General features: G+C 33.6%; 1 protein-coding gene across 1 annotated transcript in view; it reads left to right on the top strand.

The window, feature by feature from the left end:
• Positions 1 to 25043, top strand: part of CSMD3 (CUB and Sushi multiple domains 3) — a gene marked incomplete at its 5' end in the record, with an annotated part of 448395 nt that overhangs the window by 98511 nt on the left and 324841 nt on the right. The window contains 2 exons of the mRNA XM_039219338.1: positions 14335 to 14504; positions 23730 to 23886. Of these exons, the coding sequence (XP_039075269.1) occupies positions 14335 to 14504; positions 23730 to 23886 (327 nt within the window). The remainder of the gene's footprint in view (positions 1 to 14334; positions 14505 to 23729; positions 23887 to 25043) is intronic.

Raw genomic sequence — 25043 nt, 5'->3', positions numbered from 1 at the left:
CTAAGTACCCATTCTGAATTAGCCAGCTTTTTGTCCTGAAGATATTTTTGTCTCTTTTTGCTATTAGTAGAAAGAAGACAATAACTGATTAGTAAATTAAAGTGACAAAACACAGGATGATTCATATCCTTGGATTAATTTGGTACTTTCCATAGAATGTGAATATACCCTATGTTTCCTGTGCTTAGAAAGGTATTAAGTCGGGCACCTGGTTGGTTCAGTGGGTTAAGTGTCCAGCTCTTGGTTTTGGCTCAGGTCATGATCTCATGGTTTGTGGATTTGAGCCTAGCATTTGCCTCCAAGCCGACAGTGCAGGGCCTGCTTGGGATTCTCCTTCCCTCTCTCTCTGTCCCTTCCCTGCTCGTGATCACTTGCTCCCTCTCTCTATCTCAAAAATAAATAAACTTAAAAAAAAGAGAGAGATATTAAGCAACCAAAAGGAGTGCCTGTTAACATTATTTCATATTTGGAGATGTAAAATCAGGAATTACCTGCATTAGGAGTGGCATTATTCATTCTATCTCCATGAAACCTTAAAAGTTGAGCTAATATTTCTTATTTTAAAAAATTATTTAGAGATTATCAGGGAACCTGGGTGGCTCAGTCAGTTCAGCATATGACCCTTGATTTTGGCTCAGGTTATGATCTTGTGTTCCTGAGATTAAGCCCCAGATGAAGCTCTGTGCTGGCCACATGGAGTCTGCTTGGGATCTTTTCTCTCTCTCTCTCTCTCTCTCTCCCTCAATAAATAAATGAACACTTAAAAAAATAAAAAGAAATTATTAAATTGTTAGTATATTAAATTTTGTTCCTTTTGATATATTTCATTTGCAAAAATGTTTCAATCAGTGATAAACCCTTTGATATCTTAAAAACTCACCTAAAATGTCACATTTTCCAGGAGTTGTATATAGCTTGCTTTGTAGTATATGAACATAATTAGTGAGTACTTAGCATGGTGCATTTTAATACAGTTTGAAGAGGAAAGCATGAGGCTTCTCCCTGAATTTGAAGTCATGACATTTCATTCATTGTTCAAAGAAAGGTCCACTATTGCTGGTTCAATACTAGAGCCTGCCTGCCTGCCTGCCTGCCTGCCTTCCTTCCTTCCTTCCTTCCTTCCTTCCTTCCTTCCTTCCTTCCTTCTTTTGTTCTATTAGAGAAAAGAAGAAAGAGACCACAAGCTGTGTGGAGGGGCAGAAGGAGAGAGAGAGAATCCCAAGCAGGCTCCAGACTCAGCACAGAGTTGGATGTAGGACCTGTGATCCTGCGATCATACCTGAGCCAAAATCAAGAGTCAGATGTGTTTAACCGACTGAGCCACCCAGATGCCTCAAAGCTGTTGTGCATGTTTTTCAAGAGACGGGGGAGGAAATGTTTTATGATTTCTGCAGAACTGGAAAGTCATTAGTTAAAATAACCTTAGGCTACCATTTACTGGTTAATCAGATCATATTATAAAATCGTTCATTATTACCAGGAAGAAGGGACAAAATGGAGAAATCAGCAACAACTTGGATTTCAAACAGCGAAGAAAGTCTCCTACTGACCACTGTCATTTTAAACTTGATGATGGGAAATAGGGAAATATCAGAGATTTGAGATTATATATGTTACCCAAAGGACAGGAAGTCTAAGAGAACAAAACATCATTTTTGTGTTTTATATATAATAACAACTAATAAAAACAACAAATAATAAGTACAACAATAATAACAACAAATAGAAACAAAACATTTATTATTTTGCTGAGGCTTCTTTACAGTGTTTAAGCATGAAGAATAAGCTCATCCCTCTACTCACAAAAACCTTAATTTAGAGCTTCAGGCAGGATCAACAGATCATGCAGGAAATTCTTTACAAAAGTGCCAACCTTCATTATGATTATATTTGTAGAAATAAACCTTAAAAAGAATTCTTTAAAACTTCCAGGCTTATTGATTATTAAGATAAATGTGGTAAACTCTCCCCCTAACCTCAATTGAAAGTAAATTACTTATTTAAAGTAAAATTACATATTACAGTTTGAAAAAGTTAGCTAATATTGGTTTTGGAGAGTGTAAGTAGGGTAAATGATAATGATCTTCAGCTGAAAATAATTTTTATTTTATGTATACAATGAAATGTGAATCAATAATCCTGCTTAAATGACTACATTTGTTTAATGTAGATTTTATTTCACAAAAAGTAACTGTTTTTTAACCATATCCTAATTTAGCTAATGTACACCTAGCACATTCATTATATTATACATTCCCCTCTTTAAATATACTATTTTATATGCTTTAAAAAGTTGGCGTACTATAATATTTGGTTCATTTAATTAGGTATTAGGGAACTTTCAATATCATAGATATCACCTTCGTATTTAGGAAACTATATGTACCTTATCTGATTTCTTATCTTTTCATTTAAAAATGTTAGGGGCGCCTGGGTGGCTTAGTCGGTTAAGCGTCCGACTTTCGCTTAGGTCATGATCTCGCGGTTCGTGGGTTCGAGCCCCGCGTCGGGCTCTGTGCTGACTGCCAGCTCAGAGCCTGGAGCCTGTTTCAGTCTGTGACTCCCTCTCTCCCTGACCCTTCCCTGCTCATGCTGTCTCTCTCTCTCTCTCCTAGAAATAAATAAAAACCATTAAAAAAATAAAAATAAATAAAAATAAAAATGTTAGAGGCACGCCTTGGGTGGCTCAGTTAGTTGATCATCTGACTCTTGATTTCAGCTCAGGTCATGATCTTGGGCTCGTGGGATGGAGCCGTGAGGCAGGCTCTTCACTGAGAGTGAAGACTGGGATTCTCTGTCTCCCTCACTCTGCCCCTCTCCCCCGCTTATGTGTGCTCTCTCTAAAATAAAAAATAATAATAATAATACAAAGAAAAGTTTTAAACAGTGTTAAAGATACTCCACTCCACTTTCCTACTCTCCCTTTTCCCAATTTTAGTACATAACTTTGTTAAGTTTATACTTAATCTGAGACTATTTTAGATGAAAGACACTACAATTTAACCTCCAAATAGGAATCATGTTTTGAACATCTCTGATACCTATGGTTTAAGATTAAATTTAATTTTATTCAATCAACACATTGCAGAGGGCAGATTCCCATGGGCTAAGTAAAATTAAAAGTTACTCCTACCTTTCCTTTCTCCCTCCCTAACCTTCAGGAAAATTAATAATATTCTTTTTTTTTCTTGAAATTCAGTTTGTTCATTTTTTTAATACAATTTATTGTCAAACTAGCTAACAGTGTATATACAGTGTGCTTTTGGTTTTGGGGGTAGATTCCCATGATTCATCGCTTATATACACACCCAGTGCTCATCCCAACAAGTGCCCTCCTCAGTGCCCATCACTCATTTTCCCCTGTCTCTCCCCCCAACCCCTGCCCCTCATCAACCCTCAGTTTGTTCTGTCTTTATGAGTCTCTTATGGCTTACCTTCCTCTCTGTTTGAAACTATTTGGACAGCAACATGCAGAAGAATGAAACTGGAGCACTTTCTTACACCATACACAAAAATAAACTCAAAATACATGGAAGACCTAAATGTAGGACAGGAAACCATCAAAACTCTAGAGGATAAAATGCAACAACCTCTTTGACCTCAGCCACAACAATAATATTCTTTGGTGAAACCTTCCCTTCTAATTCTCAGACCACCAAAATTCCACCTATCCTTGAGAATGCAGCCAAAATATGACCTTGCTGATGAAGCATTGCCTGACTTTTCCATAAGAAGGGATTTTTCTCTCCTTTCAAACTATAAATGCTGTCAGTTCTTTGTAGCATAGTTAATATATGCCATTCCTGTCATCCTTGTGAAAGTGAAGTTCCTTGATTTTGTAGTCTGCATCTTACTCATCTCTCAGTGGAAATACCAACTAGTAGTTGAGAGTTTGGGGTCTGGAGACAAACAGGTCTGAGTTTGAAACTTGACCAATTTTGTGATCTTGAATAGATGTATTCAGCTTCTCCTATCTTCAAATTTCTCTTTGAAAATGCAGCCTTACTTCACTGAGAAGTGTAAATAAATCACTTAGTATAGGAAGCACTTAAATGCTATTAACCATTGTTATTGCTTATATTCCCTTCATGTATAAGCTTTGCTTATAACATGCAGAGTAGTTAAATTCTGTTGGGTGAAAGAATTATATTTTGTTCTTGTTTTCTATAAACACTATTTATTATCCTTTTATCCCCAAAATAACTTGTTTCTCTTAGTCTAGTATCCCTACTGCCTTGTTAGCAGTATTTATTGGGCTTTCACAGGATCTAGAAAAGTATATTAGAATCTTGGAATGTCAGAAATATTATTAGTTGCTGTCTTACTCTCCAAATACTTACTACTACCATTTGTCCTCTTCACTGAAATGACTCACTAGGAAATGTAAAAACATTCCTATTATCTAAAGGATTATTTTCTCCCATATCATAACTATGTATGAAATGTATTTAAATGGGGTAGGAATATTTGTATACAAACATTTCTGACACAGCACCAAAAATCTTTAATACACTATTGTTTTATCAACTGAGTTAAATGAGACAAAGAGTAAGTATATGTTTAAAAGTCTTATCATTATAAACGGTAACAATCTCAGCCCACTATGCCATCTTCAAAAAGGTAATGAAGACAAAATAACAAAATAATGTATTCTAAGCACAATGATCACATTTTTTCCAGTGCATTTTTTGATATTGAGTCACTTATCTTAAAACTACTACCAAATTTGTTGCTATGTTCTTGTAGCAATTTTTCTTATGTGTATGCTGTTCCATAATCACAGTCTACGTTAACTATAATCTACATCTTCACTTATCACCTTAAAAATCACACAGATTTCTCCAAGTGACTCTTTAATAGTCTAGTTTTAAAATACTAGAATATTAGATCTTCAGAATTGGGATGGCTTTTGAAAACCCTGCTTAACCTCCATCTCTGTACTTAATATAAACATCTTCATTTTTCTTAATTTTTCTATTTTTTCTTTCTTTTTTTAATGTTTTTTTTTTTTTAATTTTTGAGAGAGAGAGCATGCAAGCAGGGCAGGGGTAGAGAGAGGGGGAGACACAAAATCTGAAGCAGGCTGTAGGCTCTGAGCTGTCAGTACAGAGCCCAACATGGGGCTTGAACTCACAAACTGTGAGATCATGACCTGACTGAAGTTGGATACTTATCTGACTGAGCCATCCAGGCACCCCTTCAATTTTTTTTTTAATTCACAACTAACCCAAACCAAAACAACAACAATAACAGCAAAAACCACAAACATCCACAAATAAAGATTTCTTCCCTAAAACCTATGTCACCACTGGCTATCCTTGTAGCTCTCTACCTTCCTTTGCTACCAATATCATTAAAGACATTGATTGTCTTATTCCCTTTCTTCCCAACCTCTTACTTACCAAAACAGTGAACTCTTAGTATTCACTTTAATTGAACTCTCTCTGACATTTAACACTGCTGAGATGATACAACTTTCTTTGAATGTGCTTTTGCCTCTGAGTTCCGAGGCTCCATGGATTCTGGTGTTAGTTTGTTTTTCTTCTTAATTCATACATGGTCTCTGAATGCATTCTATTGTCTGTGGCTTACAATAGCAATCCCATGGCTACAAGCATGCCTAGCTGCCGAGTGGACTTCTCCACATGATATCCCACAGGCAGAGCAAATTCATCATATAAAGAGTAGGCTCATGAGCATATTCAAATCCAGCCTCCTTTCTACCTACTCGTTCCTTTCCCTTTCTCTTATTCCCTGCTTCTAACTATTCTCCAAGTTCTATGCCCCTTACTTTCAATCTCTTCTTCCACTACTTTCATTCAAGACCTCACCATCTGCTGTTTGCTACAGTTAACTTCTTGAGGTTTTTCTCCCTCTAGGAACCAAGGGCTGTTTCTCCATTCTCCATGGGGCTCCTCTAATGGGTTGATTAAATCTGATCATCTTTTCCTTTTCTTAAACTTGTTGATAGGCCTCTAATGCCTACATGATAAAGTCTGAATTTCTTAGAATGGTACATGAACTACTGGTTCTCCTAAGCATATCAATCAATGCTTTTCATTCAAGCAGTTCTCTCTTTCTCTCTGCCTGGAATCTTTTTTTCATCATTTTTGTTACTTTTAAAACATTTTTTAAAATTCAAATCAAGGATAACCTATTCCATGAAATCTTCCCTGACATATTGTCTTGCCATTACTTTGAAATGTATTATTTGCTTATTTTTCCACTCCAGGCCAAATTTGTATTATGCTACACATTACACATTAGTGCTGTGTCAGTTTTCAGGTTGGTTTCTCTTCTAGCTCACATATCTCATGAGAAGAACTTTATCCCCAAGACCTAATGTAGCACCTGATACATCCACAGGTATTACTGTTAGGATTATTTTTAATGAGTAAATGAACTGAATGCATTAGACTCTGAGTAGCTGCTTATAGAAGTAAAGGAAGCCTGAAAAAACAATATCAGGTTACAAGAAATCCTCCATACTTTTCTGCATAAAACTGCATATTGAACTTTAAAAAAAAAGTTTTGAAGTCATGCTCTTTAATTATGACTAACTCATTAAATAATAATTCTGCATGGTGATAATAATTGCGTTGACTTTCATGGTAAAAAGTGAATATAGAAAATACATCAAAATGAATTTTTAAGGAGAAATGTAGCAAATTCCAATTTAAATTTTTTTAATGAAAATCTGTGGTTAGAAACTCTTGACTCGTAAATTTTAGCAAGCAATAGTTTGCACTTGGACATAAATTGCACTGTATTTGGAGAGACTAGAAAAAGAAATAAAGAAATCAAGTAAAGTGTCACTGTTTTCTAACAACATAGGAAAGGAAAGCCCAGACTTTATACAAGTAATACTAATGGATGCTCATATTTTCAGTGGTGGCATAAGAAGATTAATATATCTCTCCACCCTCTCATTTCTACCCTTTCTGAGAATCTGGGCATTATGCAAGTACCTGTTTGAGAAAAAAAATTTACAAAAAATTTCTAAAGAACTAATGTGTTATTTATACTGCCAAGTCATAAAGGTATGTTAGGAAAAGTGTTCCTGAATGTATCCAATCTTACGAACACTTTTTATCACATTTCACAATTTCTTAGATGTCCCTTTCAAAAAGATAAGCATCTCTGTAATTGGTTGTTTCTCACAACTGATAGCTACCAGAGATTATTGGCAACGTTTTTTCTTGAGACACAAAATAATGGTGATTCTTAAAATCAATGGTGTCTTAATTTCAGGAAATATAGTAGAAATTAGATTGGTATCATAGCAGGTTCAATAACTGATTAAAAACTTTAAAAGAAGGTAAATTTACATTTATGATATAAAATAAGTGGTTGATTTGGATTTGACAGGTTGAATGTCCCCTTCGCCCCCATACCTCATTCTATATAACACAAGCATTACCTATTATTACCTCTGGTAATAATTAAGCATATGGAAAATCATACTTCTACTTAATGTTACACCTTGTATGACTTATACCATATATTTAGGTTTGGAATTTTTCTCAGTTTTTGGAATAATTCAAGTCAAGTTTATTAAATAAACTTGTGGTGCTATCAAAATAGAATAAAAGAAGAGAGTCAATTACAATGCAAATTCTTAAAAACAACCAAACTTCATTGATCATAGATATTTTTCAAATTTCCCATCCAAATTACTGAAAAGCATATTACCAGTTTATCTGAAAATGTGTGGCTGTTTGCATACAATAGATGCTACCAGATTTTCTTACCCTAGTAATGGAGATTAATGATGCACGAGCTGGCCTGGTTTTTTTTAGTAAGTAGGAAAAAAAATGAAACTCAATGGCTATCCCTGTTCTAGTGAATTCCTCACTATAGCAGTTACCCTTATCACCAGATTCCAGTACACATATCTCTCCTACTCCAATCCAAGTAAGACTACATTTAACAAAATAGTATTTTCAGCTCAGCAAAGAATTTCATGTTGGTAACTTTCATAGATTTCTTAATCTGTATGTTCAAATAAAAATATTTATATGACTAGGGTTTTTTTTTTTACAATATAAAGATATCATAACAAATAGTGTTTGGACTGGAGATTGCATAGAAAATATTTATAGTCTATAAGAAGCATTAAAGGTCTTCCTTCCAAAAACATTTCCCTAATACACTGATAATTATATAATATTTTATATCATCAATTCCTATGATTTAAAAGTAACCTCCCAGATCAATTTAGAGAGAGGAAACATTATCACCCACTAATATCTTAACATTGATTATTTTGGAGGAAAGTCATATTAGCAAACTTAAGCTTTAGAAATTAGTGACATCAGAACATAAAATTTATTCTAGACCAAAGCATGAAGGAAACAGGTGCTGGGCTCATGTCAGAGTAGGAAAAGAATGTGCTTACTATACTTCAAGAAAACATTGCAACCCCTGAACCATGAAGCAATAGTTTTCTGACTCCAGATCTCTAATATTGTATGGATAAGTCTCATTCAATCAGCTCCTACAGTATTCATCTTCTGCACCTGACTTTCTAAATATTAAAAGGAAAAGTATTCCCAGGGTGTCTGGGTGACTTAGTTGGCCTCTGTGTCCTACTCTTGATTTCAGCTCAGGTCATGATCTCATAGTTCATGAGTTTGAGCCCTGCACCTGACACTGTACTGACAGTGTGTAGCCTGCTTGAGATTCTCTCTCTCACCCCCTCTCTCTCTCTCTCTGGCCTTTCCCTGCTCACTCACATTCTTTATAAATAAATAAATAAATAAATAAATAAATAAATAAATAAAATATTCTCCCACCGCAAGAACAAAAAGCAGCTCACATCTAGATTTAGTGACATCCCCTTTCATACACATCTAAGAAAACCATTTTTCCCTATCACAGATGAACAAGAGAAGAAACTCTAACCTTGATGGACCTCCCTCCAGCTCAAACTTGCAAAATAAAACCTCCCCCATACCAAATCTTTAATTTCCCAGAACCTATGACAACCCAGTCCACCCCCCCATAATATTTTCAAAAATGCTTCTTCTGTTTGAAATGTTCTTTCCTTTAACCTACCTTCTCCTATCATCTTTAATTTACTAATGTCTGTCCTTTAGAGAAGTCTTGCTTTATTCAGAACAGGGTTTCTCATTACGTATCTTCACAAACTAGATACTTATTTGCATGATTATATAGTTAAATATCTGTCTTTTCTGCTATAAAGTAAGTTCTATGAGGGTTTCAATACTGGATGTCTCATGACTAGTAAATAATAAGGATTTAACAAATATTTGTTAAATGAACCAACCAATTGTGTGTGTGTTGTTTTCAATAATCAAAACATACTGTTAGCTGTCTCTAGCCACTTTAAATATTTATTATACATTCTCTACCAAGGTACCCAATTAAGCAAAAATTTTGTTTATATTAAGACACTGTAGCTTTATTTTTATTAAGATAAATATTTCCCCTATATATGTTACGTCAGAAACACAATTTGTTATAGAGCCTGCCTGAAAACCTTGGCATTGCTCTGATGTAGAGAGTCACAGACTTGTGTTTGTTCAGTGACAACTGCATACTCTCCATAAATGTCACTATGACTGGGTGATGATGACAATTTTTCAACTCACTTGGGTGTCTAGGACTTCCTTTACTCAAATTGTTCCTTCCATGTAGCTGGTTTTTTTTCAATATAACCTTGTCTTCCTAAAATCAACTAACCATCTTTCTTCTCTTTTATTGCTAGCTGTTACACTAGCCCTCCCTCCAACCCCAGGTGATTCTAACATATCTTAAGAGTGTTCAGGGGCGCCTGGGTGGCTTAGTCGGTTAAGCGTCCGACTTTCGCTTAGGTCATGATCTCACGGTTCGTGGGTTCGAGCCACGTGTCGGGCTCTGTGCTGACTGCCAGCTCAGAGCCTGGAGCCTATTTCAGAGTCTGTGTCTCCCTCTCTCTCTGACCCTCCCCTGCTCATGCTGTCTCTCTCTCCTAGAAATAAATAAAACATTAAAAAAAAAAAAAAAAGAGTGTTCAGTCAGTTTGCCGATAGTCCTATCTTCTTATTTTTAAGTATTTTCTGTGGAACTTGCTGTGATATTCATACCATATATAATAAAAATATTGTAGTTATGGTATTTTTTCTGGATATTTATGAATATTATAGCCACAACTGCCATTTGTGAGAATTATCGCTGATACCTCAATGTGACATTATTTCCTTTGCTCCATATACCATCACAGCCAACTGATGCTGAGACAAACCATAAAAAAGTATAATTCATCAAGTCATTTGCTCCTTTGTTTGGGTCCTGAAATCGCATCCACTGGAACTAGAGGTGGTGTTTACCTCTAGTAACAATAGCACTTATAAAGGCTGAGTGTGAGACCATGGCAAAGGGCCAGTACAATAGTTCAGAATATCTGAACTGCATGGTCCATGGGAAAGAATGGTGGAAAACAGAAAGTCAGACCGGATTCACAGTGTAAATGGCCTTGCATGATATTCTGTGGACCTTGACTTGTTGATGGTAAGTACGTTTGAGGCACCAAGTACAAGACCAGATTTGCATTTGGACAATATCATCATGTCAGCTTATTATACAACAGAGATAGAAGCATGTTCATTGCTAGACAGGCATATGGTCACACTGTGCAAAGTTGGTTGTTAATTTCAACATTAGATCCCTTTCAATTCCAGTTGGCAAACAAGAGTGGTTGGAAGAGAGCTTGTACAGGGCAAATGTTAGTTCTACATTGGGTACTTGTAAGCCAGTTTTTGGTATATTTGAAATTCAAAGACAAAATCAAAGATGAGACTACATGTAAAAATAATATTTTTTTATTAACCACCTAGCTCCTGGAGTTTAGTATTGTGGTTAGATGAATTCCTCCTTAACTTATTCCTCTTTATCCTTTATTTTATCAAGACTCATTGAAGAAAAAATAGATTTGTTTGTTTTCCTGTATATGTAGGTGGAACATTCTGAACTGATTCTCATTTTTTATGTTTTAAGATCTTCCCTTGGTATGAGACAATCATTCTGTACATTAGTAATTATTTATAATGGAATATGGATTTATAATTTTTAAGTAGGGTAAATATGTTTTGACCTTCAGGACAGACCCCAGCCAGCATAAAATAATCCTCTTAGTTTTTAATAGAATGTCCCTAAATAGTATATGCAATAGTTAAAGAATAAAAAATAAAGTGACCTTGCATACCAGTTTATCTAGAATAGTCTCAGTCTCTACCTGTTGTGTGAGATGATCATTAATAGTGTCTCCTGTCATACTAAAGAAGTATTTTGATCTGGAAGAGAAAATATATACTTATAATTTTAACACCATGTGCAATAGCAAATATAAATCCCAGTGTAAATCCAAGCTCTGATGCACACTGTTTGATTTTAGCAAGAGAGCTCACTTTGGTGTCTTTACTTATAAAACTAGAGAAAATAAGTTTTAGCTTGCAGAGTTGTGGGAAAAAATGCATAATTGGCTTCATTTGTGTGAAACCTATGTAGTCACACAGAGCTCTATGCTAAGATGGGCCCCATGCTTGATTTAATGCTTTAGTGGTCTCTTGAAATGCTCAGTACATTTTCAACAAAAGGGGTATACTTCCATTTTGCCCTGTGCCCCACAGTTTATACTCAGTCCTAATTAAATGAGAAAGATACCAACTTAACCCAAATTTTCTTCCTTAATTCTTCCATTCTGGTTTAAGTCCTAATTTTATATCACCAACCAGAAAATCATGTATAGCCATTTAAACCAACTGAAATATGAAAATATAACAGAAGCGGATTATTTTTCCTATGGAAGCAAATCTCCATTAAATTACATAATATAGACCCAACAATGTTTATGGCAGAAAGCACTTACCACATATTCAAACATTGAGAACTTAGCAATAGATTATTAGTATATTTTTGTGGGTAATGCAGTAACTTATTGCTTCGCTTTTTGGGGAAGTGAGGAGATTGTTTTGTTCAGTTTATACAAGTTGTTAAAATAATTTTAATATTATTAATGATTCTCCAAAATTATGAAAAGTCCTCTGGCTTTTTACACACATAAGTGTCTCTCTATACTTGGGTAGTCACCTTGGGGACAATGTAAGTATCCTAAACTCTTTTCCTGTATATAGAGACTAATGCTACCATTTGTATTTATACTTAAATATTTATAATGATAGCTTTAATTTTTTAGCTCTTATTGTATGCAAGCACTGCGCTAAATGCTCTACTTGCATTTTCTAGATATATTTGCAACTCACACATACAAACAAAATATCCTTCTGAGGAGGGTATTATTATTTTCATTGTAATGATAACTGTGTTGAATCATGGAGAATAAATAACTTGCAAGAGCCATATAGAACTTAATGTTGAAAAATGATCTCTGAATTTTAAAGTCTGAGCTCTTAGTCTAATGTATCAGTGGTTTGCAAACTGGCATCCATGAATGTATTCTCAGAAATTCATGATTCTATAATAATTAAAACTGTGTGTATTCTTTAATAGATAATCTAACTGATGAAGATGTGTGTACTCTGCATCATCTGGGTGGTCTGATGCATTTGTTTTTATGCCCCTGCAAGTATACCTAGATTCTAATAAGCCAGTAAGAAAGAAATGAGACAGATTTAAAACATGAATGATTCTTTCCCACTAAGTAAAGGACACATGGCATCATACTATACTATACAGATGAAAGTTTCTCAGCAGTCTAGAGAGGGATAAGATGAGGGAGAATAGAATCATTACACAGCATAGTGTATTTCAAGGCATAGCAAACTCCAGAAGTCTATATGCTAACAGCTGGCCCTGTATCCACATTGCCGAAGGCAATTTAATTTCAGGAAAATCAAATCTTATGCCACATTAGATGCATGTTGCTATTTTAAATTGTATTGTTTTAGCAGTTTTATTCCCATATTTTAAAACATGTTTTGGTATTATATTTGTGTGCAACCAAAAGCATAATAATATAGCTATTTTGTGTTAGAACATGCTTAAGTTACATCAAAATAAAAACAATTTAAATCAGTATTGGGAGTTATTAAGTTTGTTTATTTGTTTGTTTGTTTTCCTTTTACCTTAAAAAGAACTTGGAGGAGCTCTATTGGGTAGCAGTTCTTCATGTGACTGATTGATTGTTAGCATCACATCATTAGTTTTTATTATTATTTCATACTATGTTGTTATTATACTGACTGCTCCATTTTGACTATTTTCATTTTCCCTTTAGGCTTTTTTCTTTTGCCTTATTTTTGTTAATACTTAAGCATTTAAAAGTTAAAGCAATTCATTACATTTTACCTTGCTATATACTTCCTTTGATTATTCTCATGAATCATTACTTTAAATATCTTATTTCTGGAACATAATGATTTGCTTTATTTTCTTCCTAAGTTAAATCTTTGAAAAATAGAACTCTCCCTGGCCTCTGGTATGCTAATATGAATCAAGTTATTAGATCTGAAAGAAAATGGAGTTCACTGAGTTTCTGAGACATAAAAAATAAGTTTGGGAATTTATAGGACTTGTTTGATTTTGTAGTATTACCACAAACCTTTTTAAAATAATAAATTAAAATTAAATTTGGAAAAAAATGAGAAATTCCCAATTCTAAGTAGTTAGACACGTCCTCTATTTTTGTTAAATTAATCTAGGAGGGTTAGCAGTACCATATACTGATTATGAGAATGCCTTAAATTTATTTTTTTTTAATTGGGAAAGGTAATCCATTTTCCAAAGATGCCCAGTTTGTTATAGCTATCGATTAGTGAACTCTACCCATTATATCAGTTTTCAAAGGCAATATAGTTGTAGTTCTTTCCCTTTCTGCTGCTAAAGTCCTTGGATCAGGAGAAGGCTGACTGTGGAAAGGGAAAGGGGTCAATTCACAAAAAGTTATGAAAAATCAGATAAGTAATCATTCTAAAATAAAACTGATCACTCCATTTTTTATGCTTTAAAAGAAATAAATTATAAATCTAAAGGTAGTCAATTAACCAGAGGCTACAAACTTAAAAGACATCCTGAAAATCTTTTGCTCTCATCTTTTTCCATGCTATCCTTTCATCCTAGGGGCGGGAGGGAAATACTGAAACTATCATATATTTCTGTTTATGTATAAGCGTCCTGTCCATGGACAGTTGTTTCTTCTTCCCATATATTATTTGAGAGAGAATGAATCATCCACAATACACATCCATCCTGTACATCATTTTCCTGTCACGCTCTAGTTAAAATGAAATTCATTAACACTTCCATACATTACATTTCTTGAAAATGATAATACCTTCTAATAAACTGTACTTCCATATTTTGTTTTACCTGCAGCTGAATGTGGTGCATCTGCAACAAATAATGAAGGAATTTTGCTCTCTCCAAATTATCCACTCAACTATGAAAACAACCATGAATGCATTTATAGTATTCAGGTTCAAGCAGGAAAGGGAATCAATATTTCAGCCAGAACATTTCATTTAGCACAAGGAGATGTTCTTAAGGTAGGTGAACTCAGAAGTACTTATATTTTCATTATTTTCAGTCATTAAATGTACATTCATATATATATATGTGGGTGTATATATGTATAACTACCCATAAGTTGATTCTGCCATTCATAGATTTAAATTAGACATTATTTTCCTTTTCCATTTTCATTGAGGTAAATGTTATGTTTCCCATGTTTGTTTTATAATACATACATTTTTATTTTATGATACATAAATTTTAATGTTTCAATAACACCAAAAGAAGAACATTTTTATGTCAAATATCTTATATTCAAGAAATAATATATATATAACATAACATGGGAATGGTCATTTCTTTAAGAAATATAATGATTTATTTTTATTTGATATCTATTAAGTAACTTGGTTATCTCTATTGATACATGGATGGTTTTGCATTTATGACTATAAAAATTTATATCTAATAAATACATAAAAATGGCTTAATATCTATAAATTACTTAAGAAAAGTTTATTTTGTTAATAATAAACATTTAGTATAAAATGTATTAATTTATGTTAAAAAGTTGAAATAGTCAAATACCCTACATTTTAAAAGACACAATTTTAGGAAAATAAATATTTCCATACTTCCTGATTCATATTTTGCAATGTAAGTGTTTTGGTAAATATAATTTATATTCAAAAATAGAGGAGCAATAAATATTTCTGTAAAATAACATTTAAACATTTTTAAAATATTTAAATAAATGTTTCCTCATTGCCAATATTCCCTCACCTGGTAAGAAATTCAACATAATTCTGTTTTCACAAATCTTAGGGGAAAAATTATAACATCTCAGGTTGCAAGGGTAGGGGATTCTTGTTTAAGCAGTGATTTTAAGACTATTGGTTATATTTTTCTCTTAAAAAATATAACTCTGATGACAATTGATGGTTCTCTAACACAGACAATACTATGTGCTTGTAAGATTTTTATAGACATGGGAAATTTCCCTGCAGTACAGCTAGATGTATGCACCTTTACTATTCATTTAGGGCCATTCCTGGTTGTTGTACTTTTCCCCATCAGTCAACAGAAATTGGCTTTATAATCTCTTCAAACTCTTGTTTATAGTTCAGATTTTCTTGCTAAAATACGTTTTATTTGCTAAGTTAAAGTCAACATTGAGATTAATGGGATGCCTAAACATAGAACTGATTTTCCTTTTTTCAGGATAATTATGGGGAAAATATATCAAGTCATTGATCAGAAGTATAAGGCTAGCCAATAACCTGTATCACACAAGCAGCAATTATAAACATACATTTAAAAGTTCACAGCTAAGAAGTGCTTCCTTATACCTCCTACCACACCTCCTCAAATATTTCTTTCCTCTCTGTGATGCTTGAAAAGTAGCCATTACTTTTCCGTACTAAATGATGTCTATTAATTGGAAAATTTGTTTTGAATGGCAGGTGATGCCTTAAGAAAAATGGCCCTAATGTGTTCCTCTGAGTGATTTCTGACTAATCTCCTGTTTAATTGGAGTAAGGTTACATACACTTGTTACCTGAGTTACTTTCAAAATTTTATTTTAATGTCTTATTTATTTTTGAGAGGGAGAGAAAGCATGAGCAGGGAAGGGTCAGAGAGAGAGGGAGATACAGAATCTGAAGCAGGCTTCAGGCTCTGAGTTAGCTGTCAGCACAGAGCCTGACGCAGGGCTCAAACCCACAAACCGAACCATGAGATCATGACCTGAGCCAGAGTCAGAGGCTTAACTGACTGAGCCACCCATGCATCGCTTGTTACTTGATTTACCTTGAGGATGGTTGAGACCTCAGTAAAAAAAATGACATTGTGATGGCTTATGATTGATGAGAGACCAAACAAGACAGATAAACTCAATTCAAGGCCCTTTAAATAATGATTTTTAAATAAATAAGGATTTTGAATCCATATGTTAAAAGATGAAAATTTATATCCCCAGAATTTTAAAAAGATTTTTGTAACTTTCCTAGAATAAAAATATGTCTCTCCAAGGTGAAAAGATGGTATACTAAATATTACAATAGAAACACACCAACTTAATTATTCCCCTACTAATTGTCTTGCCTGGTCTTTATTCCAAATTATGACCTCAAAATCACTTCAGCAAGCTGCTATATAGAGACATTTTGGGATGGGCTTTAACCTCTAATTAGTTTAAGATGTTAAGATGGTATCTCTACCAGCCTAAGACATAAGATGTTTACATGTTGTCTCATTCCTCCCATGAATCCCATGGACAACTACTTCAAAGATACCTACTACACAGGTCCAGTTAGCCATTCACACGCAGACAGATGTACCCTCCAAAGGACAGATGATTAATTCCCAAAGACTGAGGAGCCCAAAGTCCTCTCAGGATGCAGGACCATTTGCCTCACTGCAATCCAGTCCATTAGAGCCCATCCCCATTCCAGCACTTTCCAACACTGCGCCTAGTGCAGTCGGCTCTTCCTCCACTCAGACTAGGAGAGAAGAAATAAGTAAAACAAATAGTCCATCATAGAAAACAAAAAAGTACTGTTTTTCTTTATATGAGAGGATTGGCTATGTTCATTGGAATAATGTTCTCTTGTAATCTTTATATGAGTATAATGTTTAGAAAAGATATTTTTTTTTGTTTCATTTACTATGTAGTGTCACTTTATTGGATTCTGACTAAAACAGCAACAACAATAAAAGCATCTCTGTGTATTGAATTTATCTATACACACACACACATTCCTCTCTGAGACTGCACCACTCAGACTGATGCCCACCTCTATTCACCCTCTTTTTACCACAAACTACTTTACTTATTTATAACCATAAAATTAAAGTTACATCAAATGCAGGCAATCATATGGCTCCTCTAGATAGTTTATTTCTGACACTACTACCAAATTTTCTGATTCAGTAGATCTGGGGAAACCTGTTTTAGTTGGTCTGCACCTGGAATTATGGATTTTTATAAAGTTCTTTAGATTATTGGATGTGAGGTTTGGAATTATGAATATATCCTGCTTTGGTTCTAGTGATTTCAATGGAAAAGAATACTGAACTTCTCAAACCCTCATTCAAAATATGTAGTTTAACTAATTCTTTCAATTAACATTTATAGGAGATGTTTATTATATCCACAGTCTTAACAATCAACAGTGAGCAGTTTCCATGGTCAGTCTGATAAAACAAAAGCTGAATTGCAATCAGCAATACTATGTCTGATTTGTTATTGTAATATTTATTTCCAGAAAATGACTGAGCACTATGTTCTGATATGGGGATGTTTACAGGGACAAAATTCAAGGCAATATTTTTTACCTCAGTCAGTATTGTGTAGTTTAAAGACTTATATCTTATGTTAAATGTAGACATAATGAATTATTATGGAGAAGAGCCAGTAAAATACTTTAAAATTGGTTTTAAGGGTCTGAAAGGAAGGGCTAAGAGAACTGATGTCATATTTATGATACTAGATAAAGGACATGATTAATCACACTAATAACACTCTTTTAGAAGTATGATAAGAAGATTTATTAAAATATTGTTGTTTTCCACGATGTATTATTTTCAAGCTTATTTCCTAACCCATGTGCTAGTCTTTGGGGATACTACTTGTGAGAACTTATTGCTATATCTTTAGTAATTTTGTGAACTGGTTGTTAAGCATGACCATTATTAAAAATTAAATTAAGCTAGATTACAATATTATTACTATTAAGCTATATTAAAAACAAAAATAGCAAATACAACTTTCATTTTCTAATTATTTTACTACTTTTATTATCAGGTTTTTTTAAGGTTAGTTACATATATTGTATCTCTTTGGTGAAAATACTATGTGAGGGTACCCATCCTTTCCCAACTCTGCACAGAAATATCACATTGATAGCTTGATATTGGCAATACTAATAATAGTTGCACTGCAGAGATTGACAAACATTATAGTCTTTTTTTAAATGTTTTTTATTTATTTTCGAGAGTCAGAGAGAGACAGCGTGAGCAGGGGGCACGAGCAGAGGAGGGTCAGAGAGAGAGAGGGAGACACAGAATCTGAAACAGGCTCAAGGCTCCGAGCTAGATGTCAGCACAGAGCCCAACGTGGGGCTTGAACCCACAGACCATGAGATCATGACCTGAGCTGAAGTCGGACGCTTAACAGACAGAGCCACCCAGGCACCCCAACATCATAGGTCTTGACTTGATCTATTGCTTTGCTCATTGTCTATACTTATGAAAATAGGTTGTGTCAGCCATTCTATTGTGAATAATGCAAAAATATTGAGAAATCATATTTTATAGATTTAAAAACAATTATTCAATTTAGCTGAGAATTTGTTCCCATCATATACAAATATGAATTACTGATATAACATTGTTTTTGCATTGATTTATTCTGATCTTGTTAACATAAAAAAATCAAGCAATATTCATTTTGGAACCACTTTTGTTTGTCAGTTTCAATTATAAGTTGCAGATACAAAGTTTGGCAAAAAACACCAAAAGCATTCTGTAAGATTCAATTAGCTCTATGGAATTGACAGTAATGAATATTGTACATTTTATTGCCATTTGCAAGTTGTATGCTATAACATCCCTTAAATTAGAGATTCTCAAATGACAGTCTATTGGTCAAATTGTGCCTGACACCCATCTCTATAAATAAAATTTTACTGAGGAAAGCCATGTTTATTCATTTACATACTATCCAGGCTATTTTTTTTTTTTTTTACAAATAGTTTATTGTCAAATTAGTTTCCACATAACACCCAGTGCTCATCCCCACAAGTGTCCTCCTCCATGCCCATTCCCCCTCCCCCCATCCATCAGTCCTCAGTTTTTGTCAGCATTCAAGAGTCTCTCACAGTTTGCCTCTCTCCCTTTCCCCCACCATTTCCCCCCATCTTCTCCCCCTTGTTCCTCCATCAAGTTCCTCCTAATCCTCCTATACGTGCAAACATATGATATTTGTCCTTCTCTGCCTGACTTATTTCACTCAGCATAACACCCTGAAGGTCCATCCATGTTGCTACACATGGCCAGATTTCATTGTTTTTCATTGCTATCCAGGCTATTTTTGTAATGCAATGGCAGTATTGAATAGTTATTCCTCAGTTTAAAATATTTTCTAAGTCCTTCTTTAGAAAAGTTTGTCAACCTCTCTTTATATTATTAAAAGAACATATGGATGGATATATATATTCACCAGCTTTGTTTGTTTGAGAGCTGGTTGTTAAACATTTTCTAGCACACCAGTGATCTCTTCAGTCCACCACACATATCTATCAATTCTGCCTGTTCACTGGTAATCCTTTGTTATCTCTCCCTTCAAAAGCACTCTCTAAATATTTATTCATTCTTTCCCATACTGAGGATAACAGAAGTGAAATGATTTGTGACAGGCCCTACAGCTTTAAAGGTAGAGTTGGGACTTCAACTTGGTTATATAACTGCAAAGCTAAAGCCCCTAAAAAGCTCACTCTTCATTGTGTCCCAGACTCTTTCACTAACATATATTAGCTCCTATAATTAAGTACGCACAACTTAGCTATTGCAAAGATATAAGTATTTTAACACAGAGATTCTCTGCTCTGTTTCATTTTATTTTGGCGAGAATATAAGGTTTAGAATATTGTCCTGTTTGATGAACCATTGTGAAAATTATCCTTTCTTTTTGTTTTTTATGCAAACTTTGACATCTCACTTGTCTTATTAGAAAAAAAATTATTTAAATTTCCAAATCAACCTTTAAAACAAGTGGCCAAAAATAAAATTCTAATATCCATGTGTAGGGATAATTTGAAGGTTTGTTATGATTATACTTTTGTACATGTATAACTTCTCTCTTTTGATTTTATTTTCTATATACCTTCTGCTCTTGGGTTCAGATAACATCTGACTTGATAATTCACTAAAGGAATGACTGAGAATATACCTTGTAATCATGCATTTATTATAAACAAAACAATAGTTTTGAGTGTTGATAAGCAATTCATTATAATAGGATTAGACCTTCCAGATCTAGGAAGATCTCTACATGAAAACTAATTTAAGGCCCTGATCCATTATAAAACGTTTGATAACTGAAAGATGTCAACATTAAGTTCTAGTCTATTCTATTCTAATACTACCAGGTTAATGGCAACTGTTTGACAAATTAGAGCCTCATCAAAGTTTCAGTAACATTACAAAAGACCTCAATGCCTTTCATGAAATTAATTCTTGAATCAGCTTGAAATAGATTTGACCTGAAAGTAAGTCTTTATTACCTGAATTAGGTGATAAGTAACAGAATATTTCAATGGGGAACACCAGAATCCTCTCCCAACACAAAAAATATATAGTTATCTTATTCTTTTTATAGCCTTGTAAATTTTTGAAAAAATAAACAGATATTAAGACATATGCTGAAAATAATAATAATAAACTTTAAAAAAAGGAAAAAGAAAATAATCTCAAATAAAAAAAGCATAAAGATCCTGACCTTAATCAGAACAAAAATATGAGAAGTAATGATCTCAAATAAAAGTTCTATGGGTTCTGATAAAACCCAATATAATCACTCTACTGTAAATTTACTTTTAAATGAAATGTACATTTTATTTTATTTTAATTTTATATAATTACATTCATGTCTACTTATAAGGTAATTTGTCTTTGCCTACACTACTTTGTTGTTTAGTGTTGCCTTTATGTTTCCATACATGTTTGATTACATTTGAAGTACTTTATTTACAAGCTAAATAACATTGGCTTTATCATTACTATAAAACTCTTTTCTTTTTAAATCCTTGCTAATTAACACTTGCTTTTCATCTTGATTTAATAACTTTATGCATGCTTCCAAAATTTCATGGTTGAATTATCATACTTCATTTTAGTTTTATGATTATAGTGATGTTTTTGTATTGTTTTCTACCTTTTGACTTTACATTGTTAAATAAACTGTTGCTGAATTAGGTAGACCCTTCCTGCTGAGCTTAAGATACATATATATTTATACTAGTATTAACTCTTTTAATACTGTTTCTTCAATAATTGTTTTTAAAATTGTATCTTAAAGATAGTTTCTTTTGAAAAAAAAATGCTGGTAGCCTCCAAAAATAAAAATTCAATGTAAGTGTCTCTCTTGAGACCGACAATATTGTTTACATCTCCTTCAGTTTAAGAATGATGTATTATTGGGGCGCCTGGGTGGCTCAGTTGGCTAAGCATCCAACTCTTGATTTTGGCTCAGTTCATGATATCTCTGTTCATGGGATCAATCCCCTTGTTGGGCTCTGCACTGTTAGTGCAGAATTCTCTCTCTCCCTCTCTCTCTGCCCCTCCCACACTCTCTATCTCTGTCTCTCTCAAAATAAATAAACTTAAAAAATTTTTAAATGATACCTTATTATTATTTTTTTATTCCTAGCATCTAACATGCAGGTTAATACAATAATAATAAAGAATTCCATTGTGTATCATCTAAATGTTATCTCTTACATGTCACGGACATAATGAATACCACTTTTAGGGAACACTGGTGCTTGGCAAGTTCACTGCTTTAGGAGTTCAGCAACACAATTTTTACACTAATACCAGGTTAGAAGTAAAGCAGTTTCCGACAGGAGATAAGTAACTTTGAACAGCATTTCTCAACCTTTCCTATTTATTATCATTAATTTAACCCTCTGAAACTAAATATTATGGAATAAGGTTGCTCAGATACAGTGATCTTTGTGGCAAGACTAATATTATATAACACCATCAGCTGCAAGAACCAATTCTCACTCCCTTGGTGAGTGGAGAATAAGTATCTCACTGAAAATAGATGCAAAAGAATGGTTAAGGGTAAAAGAATGGCAACATGCAGTGTTGGTCAACCCTCATTGTAATTTCTATACACTTTTTTGAAAATAATCTGACTATACATGAATATTTTAGTTCAAAAATCCCATATATGGAAAACTTCCTTATGAAAATAAAGTACAAAAAAAAATGCAAAGTTAAATGTAAAACGTGGTTGATCTCAGCATTGCTTTTAGTAGCAAAAATTTGAATTAATTAAGATGGGAATGACAGCTGTGGTATGTCGCTGTGTGAACTATTACTCAGCTTTCAAAGGCAGAATCTGTATCTCCTGACCTGGAGAGATGTATATGATGTACTGACAAAAGAAAAGCCAATTAGAATATGAGGAGTTATACCTTCAGAAGAATGGGAATTACGTGTGGATGTTGGGGAGTTTATTGATTTTGTTTTGTATATTTTTGTCATGCTAAATTAGCTTCTAAAAGGATTTGGGACTCATTTAATAATTTTTTACAAGTCAAAAATTGATTAAGTTCAAGGAGATGAATAAATTATAGAAATTTCAAAAGAAACACGCATTTTTATATTAATTATGTTACCAGAAAAACAAGTATTTTGCTAACCTTGAGCAAGTTGCCGAAAAACAACCAATCAACCTTGCAAACTAAACTTTCTGGCAGTATTCTCAATTTATTTATTTATTTTTACAGTTTATTCATTTATTTTGAGAGAGAAAGATAGAGAATCTGAGCAGGGGAGGGGCAGATAGAGAAGGAGTAAAGAGAATCCCAAGCAGGCTCCCGGCTGCCAGTGCAGAACCAGATGTGGGGCTCGAACTCATAAGTGACCTGATCATGACCTGAGTTGAAATTAAGAATCCAGACACTTACCTGACCGAGTCACCCAAGAGCCTCTTGGTATTCTCAATTTTACATTTTCTTTAATGTTTATTTATTTTTGAAGGAGAGGGAGAGACAGAGCATGATCAGAGGAGAAGCAGAAAGAGAGGGAGACACAGAACCTGAAGCAGGCTCCAGGCTCTGAGCTAGCTGTCAGCACAGAGCCCGATGTGGGACTTGAACCCACCATTCATGAGATCATGACCTGAGCCAAGGTCAGACACTTAACTGACTGAGCCACCCAAGCACCCTTTGGTTTTCTCACTTTTAAATATCTGCCCTAAAAAAACCATTATTTTCATAATAAGAGCAAAATTTATATAATATGAGTTTAAGTGCTACTTAATGTCTACCGAGCTTGGAATTTTAAAATTATCCATGTGGATTCCAACCTTCGTAACTTGATATATGTAGGAATTAATATATGTGATTGTCCTTGGGGAACATGTAATGACCTGATTAGGAAGAAAGTAATAGTTTCCTCTTCTTCATAACTGATTTGAGTTGGTTATTATTGGCACATTTACATTTTAATTATAAATATTTTTGCAGATTTATGATGGAAAAGATAAAACGACTCACCTACTAGGTGCGTTTACTGGCGCATCTATGCGAGGCTTGACCCTTAGCAGTACTTCAAATCAGCTCTGGCTAGAATTCAATTCTGATTCTGAAGGGACAGATGAAGGTTTTCAACTTGTCTATACCAGTAAGTATTTTGGAAAGAAAAAAAAAAAAAAAAAGGCCAAACACTGATGCTGAGTATTAAATAATTACTATATATCAGGTGAAGTAATATCCAACATTTGATCAAGAATTTGAACTACCTTCAATATATGTAATATGTAATTTTATTTGGCCCTAACAATTCCATAAGTTACAGGTATTTTAACTGTTGCAATTTCACAGTTGAAACAACTAAGGTTAAGAATGGCTAAGTAATTTGTGACTTTGGGCTTATCTATTTATGTGTTTTTAAAATAGCAATATTATCCTGGTTCGATATTTAAGAAATATTTTTTCTTATTTTTTTAATAGATGGAAATTCAATGCTTGCAAAATTCACACAACCTATGTGTGGTGGTTACAGTTGGACAGTCATTAATGATAACTGAATGGTTTCTGATGAGTTTACATTAAAGTTAAGTTTTTATTTTGTTTGGTTATGTGTTAAATGACTTTATTAAAAATAAATTCATACTGAACTATTGCATTATACTCCAAGTGGCTATTCTGACAATTAAGTAGAAGGTCAAAGGTTGGTAGGTTACATCAATTGTTATATGAATTAAATGAATTTATTGTATGCCAATACCATAATATAAGAAACAGACTAATTATATCCATCAACAATAAATTATATTTAAGTGATATATTTATTGAGTTTCTACTCTATAAGACAGTACACTAAGAAAGTAAAGTGCATATAAACCTGAGGTGGTTACTAGCTGTGTATTTAACAACTGTATAATCTATAAGATCAAATCAGTTCTTGGAAGCTCAGAATACTTATTTAATTTAGCAAAACAAATTAAACAGCAAGATTCAGAAATCTTTATTTTTAAAATATTTGAAAAAATCTAATGACCCCTGTAAATGTTTTCAAGAAGTAAGATGAGTAGAAATTATTACAGAAAGTGGGAAATTAAAAGGGTTACACTATCAAAGATACTCACATGGGATCCTGAAGGGATTTGAATCAAATTATTGTTTATGAAAATATTCCTTCTTAATGATATGAGAAGTAGGAGACAAGAGAATATATTGCATTAAAATTGTATTGTGTTAAAAAAATCTGGTGCATATAACTAAGAGATTACTCTTGCTTCCTCTTTATTTCAAGGCTTTTTTCTACCTGTGCTAGAA

The sequence above is a fragment of the Hyaena hyaena genome, unplaced genomic scaffold (genome assembly GCF_003009895.1).
Source record: "Hyaena hyaena isolate Hyena2069 unplaced genomic scaffold, ASM300989v1 scaffold_809, whole genome shotgun sequence".
Taxonomy (NCBI): Eukaryota; Metazoa; Chordata; class Mammalia; order Carnivora; family Hyaenidae; genus Hyaena; species Hyaena hyaena.
This window is presented reverse-complemented; position numbering and strand designations above follow the sequence as displayed.